Source organism: Typopeltis vanoorti, chromosome 23 (assembly GCF_054136105.1).
Source record: "Typopeltis vanoorti isolate ZY-2024b chromosome 23, IOZ_Tvanoo_1.0, whole genome shotgun sequence".
Classification (NCBI taxonomy): domain Eukaryota; kingdom Metazoa; phylum Arthropoda; class Arachnida; order Uropygi; family Thelyphonidae; genus Typopeltis; species Typopeltis vanoorti.
This window is the reverse complement of record NC_143571.1, coordinates 46489148-46508520: the sequence shown is the minus strand read 5'-3', so window position 1 is coordinate 46508520 and position 19373 is coordinate 46489148. Positions and strand designations below refer to the sequence as shown.

The window sequence follows — 19373 nt, the reverse complement described above, 5'->3', positions numbered from 1 at the left end:
CCACCTTCTTGATATTTATTTTCTATGTTCTTGCAAAAGTCCTCCCATGACTTTTGTTTAGCTAGTTTTACAGTGTTTAGCTTTCTTACATTTGTCTCCGTATTTTCTAAGAGCACAAGCTGACTTATTTGCCAGGAACTTTTGATATGCTTTCTTCTTTTCCTTCACTGCCTCTTTAACGTTCTGTGTCTACCATGGAGTTCTGATTTTTCTATCCTTACAGACAACCTCACCACATCTGGCTGAATCGATCGAGGTTTTCTTCAAGGTTTGCTACTGAATCTCCAAGGTTTGGTTCATGTTCTCGAACTCTTTCATTTTTTCTTGAATAAGCTTTGTGTATTTTAGTCTACAGCTCACATCTGAGAGCTGCTCAACTTTTATTCACTTTAAAACTTTCTTACATGTTATTCTTTTCAATATGAAATTCAATTTTATCCTGCTCATGACTAAATAGTGATCACTTCCAAAATATCATATCAACAATAACATAATCAATGAGTCTTTTCCTTGCCTCTTCTCTCCATGTGAATTTGTGCACATTTTTATGTTGGAACATGGTGTTAGTAATAACCAGTCCATGTCCTGAGCAGAAATTCAACAGGTATTTGCCATTATTATTAGATTTGCTCTTTTCTCCAAATTTTCCCAAAGTATTTTTGTATGTCTCACAATCACTTCCTACTCTGCTATTTAGATCTCCAACAATGACCAACTTTTACTTTTTCATTATGTCAGGAGCTTTCTCTGGAGCCTTAAAAAAATTCTTCTACTTCTAACTTAGTAGAGCCGCCTGTGGGACCATAGGCACAAATAAGTCTTATTGTCCAGTTCCCCATTCTCATATTTGCCCATATCACTCTACTTGAGACTGCTTACCATTCAAGAAGATTAGCCTCGTATTTAGTGTTGAATACTATGGCTACTCCTTCTTTTCCTTGATTGTCATTGCCTGAATATAACATTTTGTATTTATTGCTCAGAATGGTCTCACCAGTTTTTTTTTGCCTTTTTTGTTTCAGTAACCCCTATTATGTCGATCTGGTACTTATCTAATTCCTCAGCTAGCTCCATTTCTTTGCCATTCAGGCTTCTTTTGTTGATAGTACCGATCTTCAACTCTGGTGATATTGAGTTGGGGTGTGTTTTAGGGATTGTTCAGTAGCTGACTTTTCACTGTTCACCCTGGTTCTCTGGCAAAAACAACGAGGGCCTTGTTTAACCGGGCAACGCCCCAGCCGGCATGAAATTTTGTCATGTTGTACCATCATTTTGTATTTTGGTTTAAGCCAATAAGAATACAATTTTGTCAGCTAAATCCCAAATTGCCAGCTCATCCTCATTCGTTCAGTATCCGGGTAGATATCCAACAGGGTGCACCACGAGAAGGTGAGGATTGGACATTAGTTCAGAAGCCCTGGTAGGTTCTCCGCATTCCTTTCAAGGCTATGTGGAGGCCTCCTCTCAGTTATACAGCTTTGACCCTTAAGCACCCCTACATTGGATTCTTGACAAGTAACAGACTGATTTGGAGGAAAATTGTAGATAGGAAGTTAGTAATGGTGTAAATTTTTCATGTAATACTATCATATCCTGTACACCCCTTGAGGGTACATGGCAGGAATTTAATGATGATTCTATGTAAAGTGTTCAGGGCATGATCAGAAAGACCAGCTTGACCATAGTTATTATATTTAATGTGTCGTTTATGTTCCTTTTTTCTGATAGGAATAGTGCATCCTGTTTCCCCTATATAAGGCAAATTACATGTGCAATGAAAACGGTATTCTTCAGCAGAGGGAGTGAGTGTTTGGATGAGTTGAGTTGAGTAATTTCTTTAATTTTGCAGGAGGTTTAAAGGTGGCTTTAAGGCTGTATTTCTGCAGTAATCTATTTATTTGTCTGATATTGCTTTAATGTAAGGAATGGTTACAGTTTTATTGTAGTCTAATTTATTTTTGTTCTTAAGTGAGGGCTTGTTCAGAATTTTATTGATAGTATTTTGCCTGTAACCATTTTTTAGGAAGATATTGCTAACTTTTAATTCATCTTTAAGTGTTTGTTCATTGGGTCAAATCTTCAAAGCCCTGTTTTTTGTATTAATGACTCCTAGTTTTTGTGTTGTTGTTGTTGGTGGTGGTGATGGTAGGAGTTTATGTGTATATATTGGCCAGTATGTGTCAGATTCTGGTAAACAGTTAAGGAAAGACTACCAGAAGGAAGATGTGTGACAAGTGTACCTAGAAACAGAAGTGTGTTCTGTTTCTAGGTACACTTCAACACAAATGCATACAATTGTGAATTGTATGCATTTGTGTTGTTTGTTTAGGTGGCTGAGGAAAGTGTCTAATGTCGGGTGGCCATGGGGCCAGATAGCAAAAACATCATCAACATATCTAAACCAGATTTTGGGAAAGTAAGAAAACAGAAGGAAGGAATTTTGATCTCTTTCCCTCTTTCTGTTTTCTTACTTCCCCAAAGTTGTTATATCATTCACCTATTCCACATTTTCACCCTGAGTCTGTCTTAATAGGATTTGTGCTACTTTTGATATTCACAACAAGTAAATTGTCAGATAAAATTAGCATTATTCAGGCTTCTGTGGAGAAAGGACATACTACAATTAATTATTTCTGGTATTAAACTATACATGAAGATTTCAAATAGAAACTGCGTTTTAATTCAAATAGTTTCATGAAAAACTTTGTTTCACTTCATCAGGAAATTAGCATCAATAAATTAAAAAATTAGAAGGAAAGTAATAACAGAAATTTAAACATTGGAAAACCTGCTTTTCTGTTATGCTGACTGCTGTATACTACTGGTAGATGCAAGTGTGTTGTGATGGACAAGGATGACCAGACTTGATATAAAAAAAACTCTTGTTTTTTGTTATACTGTAGAGGATCCGTCACCATTTCTGCTGATTCTTTAAAAGCTTTTGAAGTTACAAACTGAAATGCTCCACACAGTAACCAGTGTGGAGCATTTCAGTTTGTAACCATTCTATTAGATGGTTTGTATCCGTTGTATGTGCTGCCAACCCTGATTTGTGCTATCTTTCATTCTCAACATCCTTGATGTGTTCTGATCAGCATATCTCACCAGGTCTGCCAAAAAATATCCATTTCATTTACTTACTCACATGATTTCTATACAGTTTTTAGGGATCACCTCTGGTTTTCATATCACCCATTATCCTATGCACTCTCTCTCTCTCTGTTTGCTTACCAGTGTAGTTAGGTGACCATATCTGTGAATAGAAATCCAAATGAAATTATTACCTTATCTCTACTTGTCATATTGTTTATGAGGAGTTTTAAGTATTCCATTTTCTTTTCTTCACTTAAAACAACCAGCAGTCTTCAATCTATTAAAAAGAAAATCAACCTCAGTCTTTGCAAAAGTTCATATAATTCTTTGCTTTGCAGTTTAAATTATTACGGAAAAACTAGCCATTCTGGTCGCGTAAGATGAGATTTGAAGGAAACGTTCTTCCGATCATAAGAAGCTAAGAAGTTTGTTTTTTAATGCAATTCAGATAATGGAGATTCACATAAACTAGCTCTTGTAACACACATGATTTGATTCAAATTGTATATTTCTTTACCATTTCTATATGTCCTGCCAATGCTAATTGATATGCTACTGAAATATTAGTTTTAATAAAAGTTGCTTAATACTACACTTCATGTCTTAATTTGTTCAGTAATTTTCATTATGAATATAGTAAAGCCTTGCATTACAACAATCTGCACGTCATGATTTACAATTATGATCAATGCTCATTTATAAGATGCCACATTCACACGTCACAGTCCACCATGATGCTGCCGTGAATCAACAGTTGTCCAGTTTTCATGGAACTCAGTTGATTTATGACCAACTGTTTCAGTGTTTGCTGTGAATTTATAAATTGCTTATAACTGTCATTTTATCAAGATTAATAATGGTAGATAAAAATCAAAATAAGGGTACTATTGAACCCACTGAAAAGAAAAGGACTCATAAACCTATTACATTAGATTTATATGATTAAAATTATTAAATTCAGTGATGATGTATTGATGAGGCATATTTTCAACCCAAATACCTGTTAAAGGAATAATCAGAAAAAAAGAAAAGATACCCACCCTACCACTCAATGTTTCTTTTTTTTTTTTTCTGAAAAATATTCAAAAATTGAATATTAAGGTAACAAAATGCTTTATTTATATCAGTTATGCACATATGATATTGCTTTAAACTGTTATAAACTAATACATGCAACTTCAAGTAGGAAAGAAAAAGGAAATGATTTGCTATATGACAGAAGCTTGAAAACCTAATAAGTTGTATATCTGTGCATTTTTTCCAATGATTTTCAATAAATTCATAAAGATATTCAAAAAACAAAATGCATTTTCTGAAAATAATTATGTTGTGATCCAATTTTATATCATAGCATTTCAACAAAAAGAATTTTTTGAAGATACTCCAGAATCTGAGACCTAGAAAGTGAAATACGGTTACTGCAAAATTTATATCTGTTATTTATTTTTACCATAAACTCTATTTAAGTTATACATTTTATTATTATTATTATGTAAGAAATGTAAAGCACATTCATATAAATACAATGAAGTTGTGCATAAACCAGCTAAATATATGCAGATTTTGGCTAATTATCTTTGAATACATTTTACTGATAAACAAGATTGCTTCATATATATATATATATATATATATATATATCATATGCCAGTTAAAAGTCACCTTTGTGACTGGTCTTTGTGAAGCAAATGGTGAGGGCTAACATGAAATCATTAATCAAAAAAATGTTAAAAAGTTTGGCTGATTTGCTGTTTTATAGGACATGAAAGCTCTCTCACCTGGATACTCCTGAATGTTAAAAGCTAGGACCATTAAATTCAGTAAATATATTTGTAACAAATGATGAGCAACAATAGGTTAACCCTCAAGTCAACTAATAAACTATGTGACAAAATACAGTCCATTTTCAATATGACAACAAATGAAGTACTAAAACCAAGGTGTGATAAATGTTTTTATTATCAAACTATAGATTTCTGTATACATGTAGTTTTTGCATATGAAACTAATTTTTTATGTGTTTAAGTATGCACTATATACTAAAAGCCCATGCAAATTACTGCAGCAATATTAAATACATCACTCCATACTTTAATAATAATAACATATACAACAGTAATAAATATATGTTAAATCTACTTCATATATTTATGTTATAAATACAGGCATACCCTTGGTCTGCCAACTCCCATTCTTTTTTTGCCTGCAAATTTTCCTCCAAATGGTAAGGGTCTAGAATGAGGATAACAAAGATAATTATATTCATGTTGAGGAAACTGCATTCCATCTTGCACCTGAATTACTCCAGGAACTGCTGATGCTGAGCTTATGAATGTTCCCTAAAATTGAAATCCATATTTATCAATAAACAGTATATGCATTATTACACTGTAAAGAGTACTACTTTAAGATTTTAAGCTGTTAAATACTGTCAAGTTAGACATTTAATTGATTGAAATAGCTGAATTCTTATTTAAAGCTTATTGAATTCTTAATAGTAGTTTCACACAAAACTGAATAAAACATATGGTGGCAGTTATAAGAGAATCTCAAGACCCTGCTGCAAAATGAAACTTCTGCACTTAATTCTTTAAAGCATCAAGATAAGTTTAGCATCAGTGCAACGTTAACAGAATCTTCAGAAAAACTTAAGTACTAATAACAATAGAATAAATAAATAAATAAAATTAATAATTTAAGTCCAGAGAAACATGAGAGGCAGGTGCACAGGTCACCCATCAATCAGGTAACTTCTCATGGAGAAAGCTAGTTGCTTCATAGTAAATGAGAAACCTTCTGCCTGACTCCTAGCAAGGTAAAAAAGTGATATCTTTACTTTTCATAAAATATGTGTAACTTACAAAGAATGAACATCTGGTCACTTGTGCAATCTAACCTTTTAAGAAAATTTACATATGAATATAATTGTTCAGTACAACCTGATAAAGGAAGATGAAATTGCCAGCCATTGGTCTAGCAACAGAGTAAAGCGTGAACACAGGTAGCACACCATTTTACAAAGTTAATAGAATAGGTAGAAAGCAAACCAGCTAAACTTACTGCAGATTGCTTTCTATCTATTAACTTTGTAGACCAAATTATAGCCAGTGCTGAATGTAATTTCCTTGTGAATTAATCACCTAAACCAAAATTTTTGCCACTGCTGGAAGCAATGCTGAAGATTACATTCAGCACTGCTACAATTTGGTCTGAATTTCTGTCAAATTTCTCTCTTTTAAACAGCAATTTTTCATCTAGGATAACAGAAAAGAAGTCATCACAGCAAGTCAGCTGTGATGACTTCTTAAGCACCCACGACCTTTCTAAGTATTCTTGGCCTTCGCAACCACAACTGTAACTCGAGGATAAGGTGGTTAGCCTTATACATCCTGGTGTGTCCTATGTCAGTAGATGTGTGTTCACGGGGCAGTTTGCCTGTTCTGGAGGACGAAAAACCCGAGTTTCTTAGTGGAAAAAAACCCTACCTCTGTATGAGATCAATTAACTCACCTTTCGTCGAGATGATTCAGAGATATCCATCATAATATCATTATTAGCACTACCTTTGAACTTGTACAAAGAACCTTTCTGGTCAGATGGGGCCACTAATGGACAGGGATAGCCTATCTCCCTGTCAAATCAACCCCAAAACTAGACCCAATACATGGTAGATGACCTTCATCTACCCATTGAAACACCACCACAGTGCTTCCAGTTCCCTCCACCTCTTGTCCATGCAGTGTAAGTGATACCCTTCAAAAGGCATGCAAAACATACTCAGACACCCAGAACCTTCTCCATTCCAAGGATACATCAGTTAAAATGGCTGTAATAACACAGGCTGACCGGCCAGCCAGCAGATAGTATATGGACTTGTTATTAACAGATCAGGAGACTCTCTAGCAAACCGGCACATAATTCTGCTGCTGCATACTCTGCCAGGCCATGCCTGGAGAGGGAATTCAAGTAGTAATATGCTGGAGACACTGTCATGACAAGGAGACTGGTCGCTCTCTATATAGGCATGTTCATAAGTTAATCTCCTCTCGCTCCATGTCCCCACTCTTTCATCAAACAGTAAACCAAACAACCAATTTTTCCAAACATACTAGAATCTCTACAAAAAACATTTTCACATTCACTTTACAAACATCTATGGCATAATCCAACATAAACGAAGTTCAGCACCACTGCAGCTAGATCAACCACAGTTCACCTTCAATGTCCAAATTATACTCTCCCTAAAAATTACTGATGCTGTCCAGAGAAGAGGAATTCAGCTCACAGATGATCCTTTCTTCACATGCTCACCTTCAACCTCTATCTCATTGATTCAATGTTTCAACTCTGTGTCTTTTCTGCAGGTAGTCAATGCTCAAAAGTCCATGGTCAATGCTCCAGTGAATTGGCAAACATCATTACTTCACTTACTGTTAGGCCTGTTAAAACAGCAGCAGCTGACAAATATCCCTTTTCAGTACAACTGTAAACACGTTGAACCTGTCTTTTAGTGTTACACGGTGGGCAGCATTCATTTAAAAATTTTATGGAATTTACAACCATGTCAAAAAAGTTTTTTTAACACGGTTGTAAATTCCATAAAATTTTTAAATGAATATTGAACCTGCTTCTCCTGTGCCTCATTTATTAAATCTACCTCTGTCCTCTGGAACAGCCTTCCTCATAACATGCTTCTCAACAACATCAGCCTCCAGCTCTTTAAGAAAAATGTCAATAGATTTCTTCTTTTTTAATCCCTGTCTGCCCTTTGCACACTTCAGTGATATGATACAGGTCCTTGTATCTCTCATGTGTGGATAAACATATAAAAAAAAAGACAACTGCTCATCAAACTGTGCATACATGCATACCATCTAAAGCAAACTAGCTATTCCACAAAAATGCTGTGACACGATTGGTTTGTATACTAAACACCTTCACAAAAGTTTTTAGCATAACCTTAAACCAAATAGTTGCTATTATCAACCTTACAGCAGATTATGCCATTGGTGCCCTTTGAATATCATCCAAAACAGTTGACCATAAAATGAAAATATGTTGATCTTACACACATGCACACAAACAAAAAAGCAAACAAACAAAGGGCCAACTGCTCGCCATAGCCTGACTTCTGGCAAAAAATATATAAATATATGTTAGAAGACTGATTTACTCGGTTGAAGTAAATGTTTTTTAGGATTAAATGACTGGGAAACAGAGATAAGAAGTAAAAGAAGTAATGGCATGAATAGTTTCGTCTTTAACAGACTTCTTCAGGTGCAAAAAAATAAAAGAAACAACCAATAAGAACCGTAAAGGAAATAACTCTAAACAGCACAAAAAAGGTTGGCATATGCATTTCAACATTAATGCACTGACATTTATGTATTTAAAAACATTCTCTCTCTGACTTCATTGTTGGGCATACGTGTGTGCTCACAATCGCTCTCTATATAGATGGTTCTTATGTCTCCTTACTGAGCAGACCTAAACCTAGACATAACAATCTAAAGTATCCCAGTGTCTACCAGATTTGGTGCAATTGTGATAAACCATACTTAGGCCAGACAGAGAAATCCATTGGGCTATGCATCGAAGAACATAGAAGGAGACATAAGTTACAGGAGAACAAGAGCCAGTGCTCTGTCTAGCATGTTCTGTTTTCTGCAAATTCTAATAAAGAGAACTACACTCATCCAGTACTATGGGACAAGTCTACTAATATTTTCCATTCTTACGATGAATTAGAGAGAAAGATAGTAGAATCTAAAGAAATCACTCTCAATCCTAAACATCTCAATAATAACCTAAGTTATAACCTATCTGACTGTCACTGCACCTATCCAATATTGGCATACACGAGATTATGAGGGCACATGTACGCCCAACAATGAAGTCAGAGACAGAATGTTTTTAAATACATAAATATCAATGCATTAACGTTGAAATGCATATGTTAACCTTTTTTGTGCTGTTTAGAGTTATTTCCTTTAAGGTTCTTATTGGTTCTAATTGATTCAAAGATTGCTTGAGCTTTTTCAAGAAGTTTAAATGCTTCTTCTAGCTGAGTTGAAGCTTCATATTAATTATCGTCATGGTCTTTTTCTTCTTCGTTTCTTTCTTGTTCCTCTAATTCAAGGAGATCATTGGGTGAGAGTTCCATAGTGTGAGATTGAAGCAGCTCATTAACATCATTTCTGAAACTTCTGTTGGATTCTGAATGAAGAGAAATTAAAATTATTAATACTCCTTTAAGAATCCAACATAATCCACCATGGCAAAGGCTACAATTGTAAATATTATTTAATGTAAATCTCTTGTTATAAACTATTTATTCATATAATTACCTTTGAGTTTTTTATTTAATTAATTAATCTAAGATATGTATTAATAATGGATAGGACTCTGTATAAAAATAACGTTCAGATTATTTTATTTATTCCTATATTAATAGTAGAAGAATTTGTATTCATCATATTTAATTATATATTATTTGAATTGAAAAATATCCTTTTATTTAGTTTCTGTATGTAAAGGTATAATGTTATGTAATGCTTATGCATTGCTCTAATTGTTGTCATGGAGACGGAGTTAAAAGTAGAAAGCGTGAGCGTAGTAGCACGTGAGTTATGGACATGAGATGGAATTGATACAAGCTAGAGGGTGAGAACAAGTTTTGGCAGGAAAAAGGAGTGAAAGATATAAAAACAGAAAGCAAGGGGAAAAACAGGAGCAGTTAGTTGGCAGTCAGTCAGCACTAGAACTAGGGACAGTACAATTGGAGCACTCAGCACAGTAATGCACTGAGAACAGTACAATAGAGATGAGGAAATAATTTATTAGCAGCACGGAGTTAAGTAAAAGGCTGTAGTACAAAGATTAGTACAAATGTAATCAGATTACGAAGGATCGAATTGTAAATTGACAACTCAGAATATTGATATGGAATTCTGAAGTTAATGTTGTATTCCAGTGCTTTCAAGGAAGATGAGTGGAAAGCTGTTTCTATTGCAAAGTAGTATGTGAGGAATACGTGAATTTTCTAGTGCAAGTGTGTCTGCATATGTGATGTGCTGAAATTAAAGATTAAGTTAGTTTAAAGAAGATTATTTTAGAATTGTGTAGCTCCAGTGTAGTAGTTAATCAAAAGTTTCAAGTGTACCTCAGTGAATAATATGTGCAAATATTTATTCCAGTAAGAATAGTTGTACTTTATAGCATTTTAGAGTGAAGTTATCTCCTTCTGTTAAATCCTAACATTAACTGTGGTGTTTATGCTGAAATTAGCAGAAGCTAGAAGATTAATAGTCTTCCCCCCCCTTAAGATGATAGCTATCTCTTGACTGAGCTTTATGATTTCTGACTAAGGGACAGATAAAGAATACAACTTTTAAAATATTTGCTGTGAATTTCAGTGGTAAAGAACTTTAGAATTATCTCTGCCTATTAAGGAGAAATTAGATTTTGAAGCTGAGTTTTTATTACCAAAAGTTAAGTGAATGTTATGTGTAGTTGAACTGAGTTAATTTTGCATTACCTTGTATCCAAAGTATGCTTATGTATATATATTATATAACCTTGCATTAAATATTTTGTTTTATTGATTTCAATTTGATGTCAGCCTGATTCTTTTCCACTGCAACGTTCATAAAATTATCGGACCTACGGGAACCTCAAATGTTAATGTAAAATTCGGCCTATATATAAACATTAGACTGCTAAAGTTAATTAATATTTGATTACACTATTTTGCATAGACTAATCTGAATATTGGGTGGCACAGCATAATAGAAATTTCCCTATATTTGGATTAGTAATCAACATACAATTAATTAACCTTAATAAGAACAACGTTAAAGCAAGATAGCGGATCAAAAGACAGGAAGGACGATCCAACACTTCCATTTGCAAATGGTTAGCCATACCTAAGATCGCTTGAGTTTCAGAATTCACAATCTTTGTTGGGTCTTCAGAGCCTTTGAAATTGTCATTAAATTGAGGACAAAGTTTATGCCATACTCCTTTCATAGCTTTTTGGAAACTTTATGCCAGGTGTTCTGTGTTACCCGAATTGCATCTAAAATGTCAAATCGTTTTCAAAACTTTTTGATAGAAAAGTTTCCATCTTTATCAGTTGCTTCTATTAACATTTCAAGTTTCCTTGAGATAATGTGCTTTAAATGTTGCAGTCACTTCCTGATCCATTGGTTGTAAAAGAGAAGTTGTATTTGGAGGTAAAAAGACTATTTTCACATTAGGGCAAATGTAAGCTACTGATGGGGAGATGGCCAGGTGCATTTCAATTATCAGAAGCACTTTAAATGGAATTTGTTTTTTCTCACAATAGTTTCACTTCAGGAACAAAGTGATGCATAAGCCAATCTTCGAATAGCAAACCTGTGAGCCATGCCTTCTTATTTGTCTTCCATATTACTGGGAGAGTATTTATTAATTACTTTTACACTTCTTGGATTTTCTGTGATCGATGCACAAATAAGAGTTTTAACTTGCAATCGCCAGCAGCATTTTCTCCTAATAGTAGAGTGATGTGATCTTTTGATGCTTTAAATCCTAGCATTGGGGATTCTTCTTTTGCGATGTAAGTTCTTGTAGGCATCCATTTCCAAATAAAGGTCCATCTCATCGACATTAAAACCTGTGATGCCGAGTAAATTCCTTCTTTAATTTTTTTTTTCTAATTTTTTTGGATAAGATTTTGCAGGCTCACTATCGGCACTTGCAGCTTCACCTTGTATTTTAATGTTATGCCAATCAGTCCGCTTTTTATAGCAGTCAAACCACCTACTACTTGCAGCAAAAGTCTCTTTGCAGTCATCCTCTTTTTTGGTCTTTCAGCATTTTAAAATTGGCTAATGCTTAAAACATGTCTATTGCCTACACAAACCGTTGTGTAGGCAATAGACATGTTTAATCGTTGAGTTTGATTGCTTATCCAAGCAGTTAACAGTTTTTCCATATGAGGAATTATATTGTTCTTTATTACGCAACCATGTAGACTGCATTTTTTACTTCTTTCAAATTTTTTCTTTATCCTTTAAAATGGTGCAAACTGTAGAAGTGGCAAGAGAAAATTTTTCAGAAAGAGCTTTAACAGTGCTACCCACTTGATGGCTGGTAATAATTTCGTATTTCTTCTCTAACATAATTGCTTTTCTTTGTTTCTTTTGCTCATTTTGTAATTTTGCACTGTTGCTTCTTTTTGACATTGCTGGAAAAGTGAAAGAGTTACAGTTAAAAAGAAAACAAGAAAAAATCAGGTGTAATTGAAGAAAAGTATGAATAACACACTCCCGTTGCCAAGACTTGTGAGTGACTGAGGTTCGTTCTAACTGATCATTATGTCATTACACACTGCGTAATTCCCCATACACACCCTTAATCGCCTTACCGCACACAATTTAAAATAAAAATTGCAATCCTAAAAATTAGTAAAGATAAAAATTTGTAAAGCAGGAATTCATAAAGTGAGAACGACCTGTGTGCATATGCATATATATATATATATATATATATATATATATATACACACACACACACACACACACACACACACACTAGGGGGAGCTCTGGTCCCTGACGCCTACGGTGCTCAACTCCCCCCCCCTCCCCTCCCCTGAGTTCCGGACTGGTAGGACGTTCTCCTTGAATTCTGATGACTTGAATTTTGAAGACTCGAAAGGGGGTTCTGCTTAACTAGTTAACTTGGCTATGGCTGAGGAAGATCCTTCGGCTCCTCACATCACCGATGGGAATCGAACCTAGGACACTCCTTCCCCAGGCAAACGGTTGCAAAGCGCACAGCTACTAGGCTAACCACGCAGTATTTTTCTTTTTTTTAATTTGTTTATAAAATTTAATTCAGTATGGTTCGGCTGAATATTGGGTGTTTCAGCCAAATTTTAAACCGAATATTTCGTATTTTGCTAACTCCTGCTTCAGCACATCCCTATGTACAATCAAATTCCATAACTCTTATCAGTCAATTTCTGGTTTGTTCATGGTAGAATCCCTTAGTTGTGATGGTCTAGTCCTAACTTTATTTTATTTTTCTTCAACAGCTGATCAAGAACTGGTTGAGAAAGATTCAATGCATTATATAAACATACCAAGAACTGTTATTACAGAAACAATCCAACTGCCCAATTTGCAGTTTGCTTTCCTTAAGCATCCACCTGTGATCCATGATCCATCAAGGATCATGGATCACAGGTGGATGCTTAGTTTGGGATTGTGGAGATGGCATACAGGTCATTCATACTGACAAGATCTTTAGACCACCATTCTTCCTCTCTTTCTCTCTCTGTCACACAACAAATCTTATTTAATAAATATAAGAAATAAGAAAGTTCCAATTTCCTGTATTTATTAAATCTAATTTATTGTTTGTGCATTTTTCTACTTGCACTGGTATTATACACTCTGTTTCTCTTATGTGAGGCAAGTTATGGGCACAAATGATTTCATATGTCCCTGTGTGGACCAGTGAATCCTTGGAATCTGCTTATGTTTTTGGATACTACTTCTGTATAAGGAATGGTTATGCAATACCTGTTTGATAATTTTTATGAGCCCATCCTTTTTTTTTTTTAAAACTTATAAGTTTAACCAACCCTTTGGGAAATTAAAAAGTTATTCAGCTACTCCAAGTATCTCGTTCCTACTCCCTTGTCAACCATGGAAACTGGCTGATGAGAGTAATGGAATTCATTGTATATAATGAAGTCAGAAATATCATTAAGCCACCTAAAGTAAGGGATGTCTATGTAATTAATCTAATTGAACTGCAATCCATCAGCTTATTATTATTTAATTTATTTGTTATACATCTTCCTTCACCAGAGGTCAGGCTAGGGTGAACGGCTAACCAAACAAGTAATTCTTTAATTTACTTGTCACAATGAGAAATATATAACTCCTGCATCTTGCATTAGAGAGATGAAAAGCAATAAAAAAAGAGAACATATTGGGCATCTTTCTTCTCACACTTATGTGTGAGAAGAAAGGTATCCAATATTTACACCATACATACACATGGTACAAAGTCAAATCAGGAAGGCTATGAAAGGCTAATTAACCATTCTCAAACTTAACAGATAGTCCAAAGATCTTGAGAGCCCTATAACTCTCAACTGGATACTCAGCTGTCCCCAAATGATTAACTATAGTTCATAACATAACAGCACTCCAGGACATGAACAATTTTACCTCCAGAAATTTAATGCACCAAGCAGTTAAACTCATGTGTGATTGCAAAAGATGTTAATACAAGAATAGACTTTCCCACAGCAAAAGAATTCTCCAGTCATCAAACTAGGAATTTTTCACCAAAGGCAATGCTGAAATATAGTACAGCTTGTGTTCATTCATGTACTTCAGATGATGATATTTTGCACTTCACAAGTCAAATAAACAACCAAACTACATTCTGCATGAGCTTAAGCCATAAACAACAATGATGGTACAATGCGATAAAATGTTACAATTGCCATCCAATTAAACAACACCCACATCATCATCATTATCTGGAGAACTAGAATGAAAGTTAGATAATGGAACAAACCCTCAGCAGAAGTGAAGCTAAGTACAATCAACTTGACAAGTATCACCAGAAAAGAAATGGAACTTGCAAAAGAATTAAATAAACAGTACATGACATAATTAGTGTTGGTGAAAGGAAGATTAAAACAGTTGAGATACTAGTAAATAATAACTATAACATGTTATATTTGAGTATTAGAAATCAGGGAAAGATAGGAGTGGTAAACAATCTCAAGTAAAGCAATGTTAGCAAATTAAACAAGCCAAAAGATTTCCATCTGAAATTTACTGAAGAAGCTCAGATATGAAATGAACAATATTGTAAAAGGAATCAGAGATGATGAAGGTAACACGAAAACTGAACATAAAGATTCTAGATGATTGAAGTAAAAACTCTGAAATATTGCTAAATCAAACAAGAAATAGAACAGTGACAGAAAATATTCACAAGGAATGCAATTAGGAGGTCATATCAATACTTAAGGTAGAAAAGAGCCATCCAAAACCTGAAATGTGAAAGGGCAGCTGGAGTATATGACAGTCAACCAGAAATGCTCAAATGTGGAGATAATGTTCTACAGTGGCTACACTGCATAATTTACAGGTTGACGTAGCTGGCCTGTCAGAGGATTAAATTTCAGATGGAGTAGAGTTCTCATAATACACATCAATAAAAAGGGAAATAAAATCAAATGTGAGAATTATAAAGTAAATTCCATTACTGAGAAGAGGCTATGAAAAATTGAAACCTTGGAGAAGAACAAGCTAGGCTCGGACACCATAGAGAGGTTGTCAGGATCATATTTTCATTTTAAGACAAGCAGATGAGAAATCATGGAAATATAATCTGTATTTGATTCTTGTAGAGAGGCTTATACGCTGGTTAAACATGATAACTAATAATTAAGGAATTGACAGCGAACACTAGAAATATAAATTAAATAAACTTTAATATATACTTTCCGATATTTTGGCAATGTCACATTGCCATCTTCTTGGGAACTTAATACAAAGACAAGTGCACGCAAGTACTACATAACAGCAAATGAGAAATGAAGCGAGGAAGCTACCATTTTCCTAAAGTCCTGATGGTGCCCCCTGGCGGGCTATATTGGTATTTCTTGGCCTTTGAGCTGAAATTCTTCTGATAAACATTTCCCAAATTTGGGGCAGTCTTATGCATCCAAATTTGTTGAGGTTTGGCATGTTCCTAAGGACTGAGGCTGATTCCATGAATAGTCTTTCATATTTGAACTTGCTGCGGTGTATGGCTTTCTTCCACCTTATTCTGTGGTGAGTATCCAGAGCGTGGTCTGCAAACCCAGAGTGGCTGTACTAGTGAAATCGGATGTAATCCTTGTGTTCTGAGATTCTGATATTTGCCGTCCTGCCTGTTTTGCCAAAATAGGACAATTTACAGCTGCAAGGGACCTGGTATACACCAGGTAGGTCTTCGGGAAATGGTTGATCTCTAGTGGAGTGGATAAGGGATGCCAATTTTCTATATGGTCTGCAACAAGTGGTCAAGTCATGTTTTTTTAGGATTTTGTTGATTTTTTCCGAGGTGCCTCAGATGCATGGAATGGTGATGGATTTAGAGTAATCTTTTTTTGTAAAGTGGGGGGTAGATAACTGGTTTAAGTATTTTTTGGATTCTTTTGGTGGGGTAGCCATTGGCTGAGAAAGTGTTGAGAATGTGGTTTAGTTCAGTGGTTAGGGCTTGATCATTTGTACAGATTAGTTTTGTCCTGTTGAATAGTGTCTTAATAACTCCATATTGTTGTGAGGGGGGGGGGTTATGGGATTGTTGGTGAATGTATCTGCCTGTATGGGTGGGTTTTCTATAAACTGAGAAAACCAAGGTTCCATCAGGTTGGCGGGTGACTAGTGTCTAGGAAGGGGAGGTTATTGTTTTTCTCTTTTTCCAGGGTGAACTTGATTCTAGGGTGTTGGTTGTTTAAGTGTGTTAGGAAGGAGAAGAGTGAATCTGGGCCATGTGGCCAAATAGCGAACACATCATCAACGTAGCAAAGCCATATGATAGGTTTTTGTGGGGGTTGAGTTTAAAGCTTTCTCTTCAAAAGTCTCCATAAAGAAGTTGGCCAAGGGTGGGAAAAGTGGTGAACCCATGGCTGTCCCCTCTATCTGTAGAATTTTTCCTGCCAAACGAAATAGCCTGAGTTCATTGTAAACTGAAATAGGGCTGAGATATCAGGAGGAAATTTAGCTTGGATTAGCTCTAAGGTTTCTTTGAGGGATACATTAGTGAATAAGGAGGAGACGACAAAACTGACCATTATGTCATTATGTTGGGGTGTAAAGTTTTCTATACTGGCTTTGAAGTGGGCTGAGTTTTTTTATGTGTGATGGTGTGTTGCCAGTATAGTGTGAGAGCGCTTTGGCTAAATGCTTAGCTAGTTTGTAAGTGGGGGAATGAATGCCATCCACTATGGGACGTAATGGCACATTTTCTTCATGTATTTTTGGGAGCCCATATATGTGGGGGGATCTAGAGTTTGCAGACCACGCTCTGGATACTCACCACAGAATAAGGTGGAAGAAAGCCACAGTAATACACTGCAGCAAGTTCAAATATGAAAGACTATTCATGGAATCAGCCTCAGCCCTTAGGAACATGCCAAACCTCAACAAATTTGGGAAACATTTATCAGAAGAACTTCAGCCCAAAAGCCAAGAAATACCAATATAGCCCGCCAGGGGGCACCATCAGGACTTTAGGAAAATGGTAGCTTCCTCGCTTCATTTCTCATTTGCTGTTATGTAGTACTTGCGTGCACTTGTCTTTGTATTAAGTTCCCAAGAAGATGGCAATGTGACATTGCCGAAATATTGGAAAGTATATTAAAGTTTATTTAATTTATATTTCTATTGTACACTGTCAATTCCTTAATTATTAATTATCATGTTTAACCAGCATATAAGCCTCTCTACAAGAATTACGATCATCCATGGAGATTCCTTCGCACGCAAGGCCCACCATTAAGGCGAACTGAAGCTGAAGTTATCCAGACAACTGAACCGTCTGGCATTCCTAAAACGCTGCTGGGATAATCAAGTCATCCCTAATTGTGTAAAATTTAAACACCGCTTCTTTTCACAGAAAGCTCTCCATATCTACAACCGAGCAAGCCAGGCTTTACTTCGGGAGCAAATTACCGCTACACGCGGTTCCCTATCTGACATAAACAGAGCTATTTTAGCGCTAGAAAAGGAGCTTTCAAATACGCTTAATCACGAGCTTTGGTCAGTTCTACATGATGTCTCGTGTACGGCGGCAAATAAAGAATTCGAATGAATATGGAGTCGGCATATCAACAAGTTTGATAAATTAATAAAGAACTCTGCATCCAAACCTAAACTACAAACCAACACTGTAGTTAACCTTTCTTCAGTTATCTTAAAGCCTGAAGCACTCAACGCTCTGTCATGTGGCCACAACTTCGCCATTGCTCCTAGGAAATTACCGACTGAGGAATTAATGATCCAGATTGAATGTGGGATTCGCCACCTTCCAAACCACATCGCCAACGATATTAGATTGGATGTGGCCTGTGTTCTCACAAAAGCAAAACCACCAAAAACCAACATATCCATTAGTGAATACAAGTCACTAATTTGAAGAAAAACAAAGAAATAGATATAACCAAAGTGGATAAGGGGAATGCCACTGTGGTACTCAATCATAATGACTACACAGGTAAGCTTAAGGCTTTACTATTAGATCGAGCTACTTACCTCCCTATTAAATACAATCCCACCAACTCACAAATTAGAAAACTCCATAGGCTCCTTAAGAAGGTCACTTCTTGGCCTGTGGAGATTACCAACAGACTAAAACCATACAACTGTAGACCCCCCCCCCCCCGGCATATATGGGCTCCCAAAAATTCATAAAGAAAATGTGCCATTACGTCCCATAGTGGATGGCATTGATTCCCCACTTACAAACTAACTACCTTATTCGCTAAATTTCCTCCTGATATCTCAGCCCTATTTCAGTTTACAATGAACTCAGGCTATTTCGTTTGGCACGAAAAATTCTACAAACAGATAGAGGGGACCAGCCATGGGTTCAACACTTTCCCCACCCTTGTCCAACTTCTTTATGGAGACTTTTGAAGAGAAAGCCTTAAACTCAGCCCCACAAAAACCTACCATATGGCTTCGCTACGTTGATGATGTGTTTGCTATTTGGCCACATGGCCCAGATTCACTCTTCTCCTTCCTAACACACTTAAACAACCAACACCCTAGAATCAAGTTCACCCTGGAAAAAGAGAAAAACAATAACCTCCCCTTCCTAGACACTAGTCACCTGCCAACCTGATGGAACCTTGGTTTTCTCAGTTTATAGAAAACCCACCCATACAGGCAGATACATTCACCAACAATCCCATAACCCCCCCCCCCCCCTCACAACAATATGGAGTTATTAAGACACTATTCAACAGGGCAAAACTAATCTGTACAAATGATCAAGCCCTAACCACTGAACTAAACCACATTCTCAACACTTTCTCAGCCAATGGCTACCCCACCAAAAGAATCCAAAAAATACTTAAACCAGTTATCTATCCCCCACTTTACAAAAAAAGATTACTCTAAATCCATCACCATTCCATGCATCTGAGGCACCTCGGAAAAAATCAACAAAATCCTAAAAAAACATGACTTGACCACTTGTTGCAGACCATATAGAA

General features: G+C 35.8%; 1 protein-coding gene across 1 annotated transcript in view; it reads right to left on the bottom strand.

Moving 5' to 3' along the window:
* The window catches only part of LOC150093819 (histone-lysine N-methyltransferase 2C-like), a 1065326-nt gene that overhangs the window by 783974 nt on the left and 261979 nt on the right, over window positions 1-19373 (bottom strand). The window contains exon 17 of the mRNA XM_090412524.1: window positions 5265-5432. Within this exon, the coding sequence (XP_090268650.1) occupies window positions 5265-5432 (168 nt within the window). The remainder of the gene's footprint in view (window positions 1-5264; window positions 5433-19373) is intronic.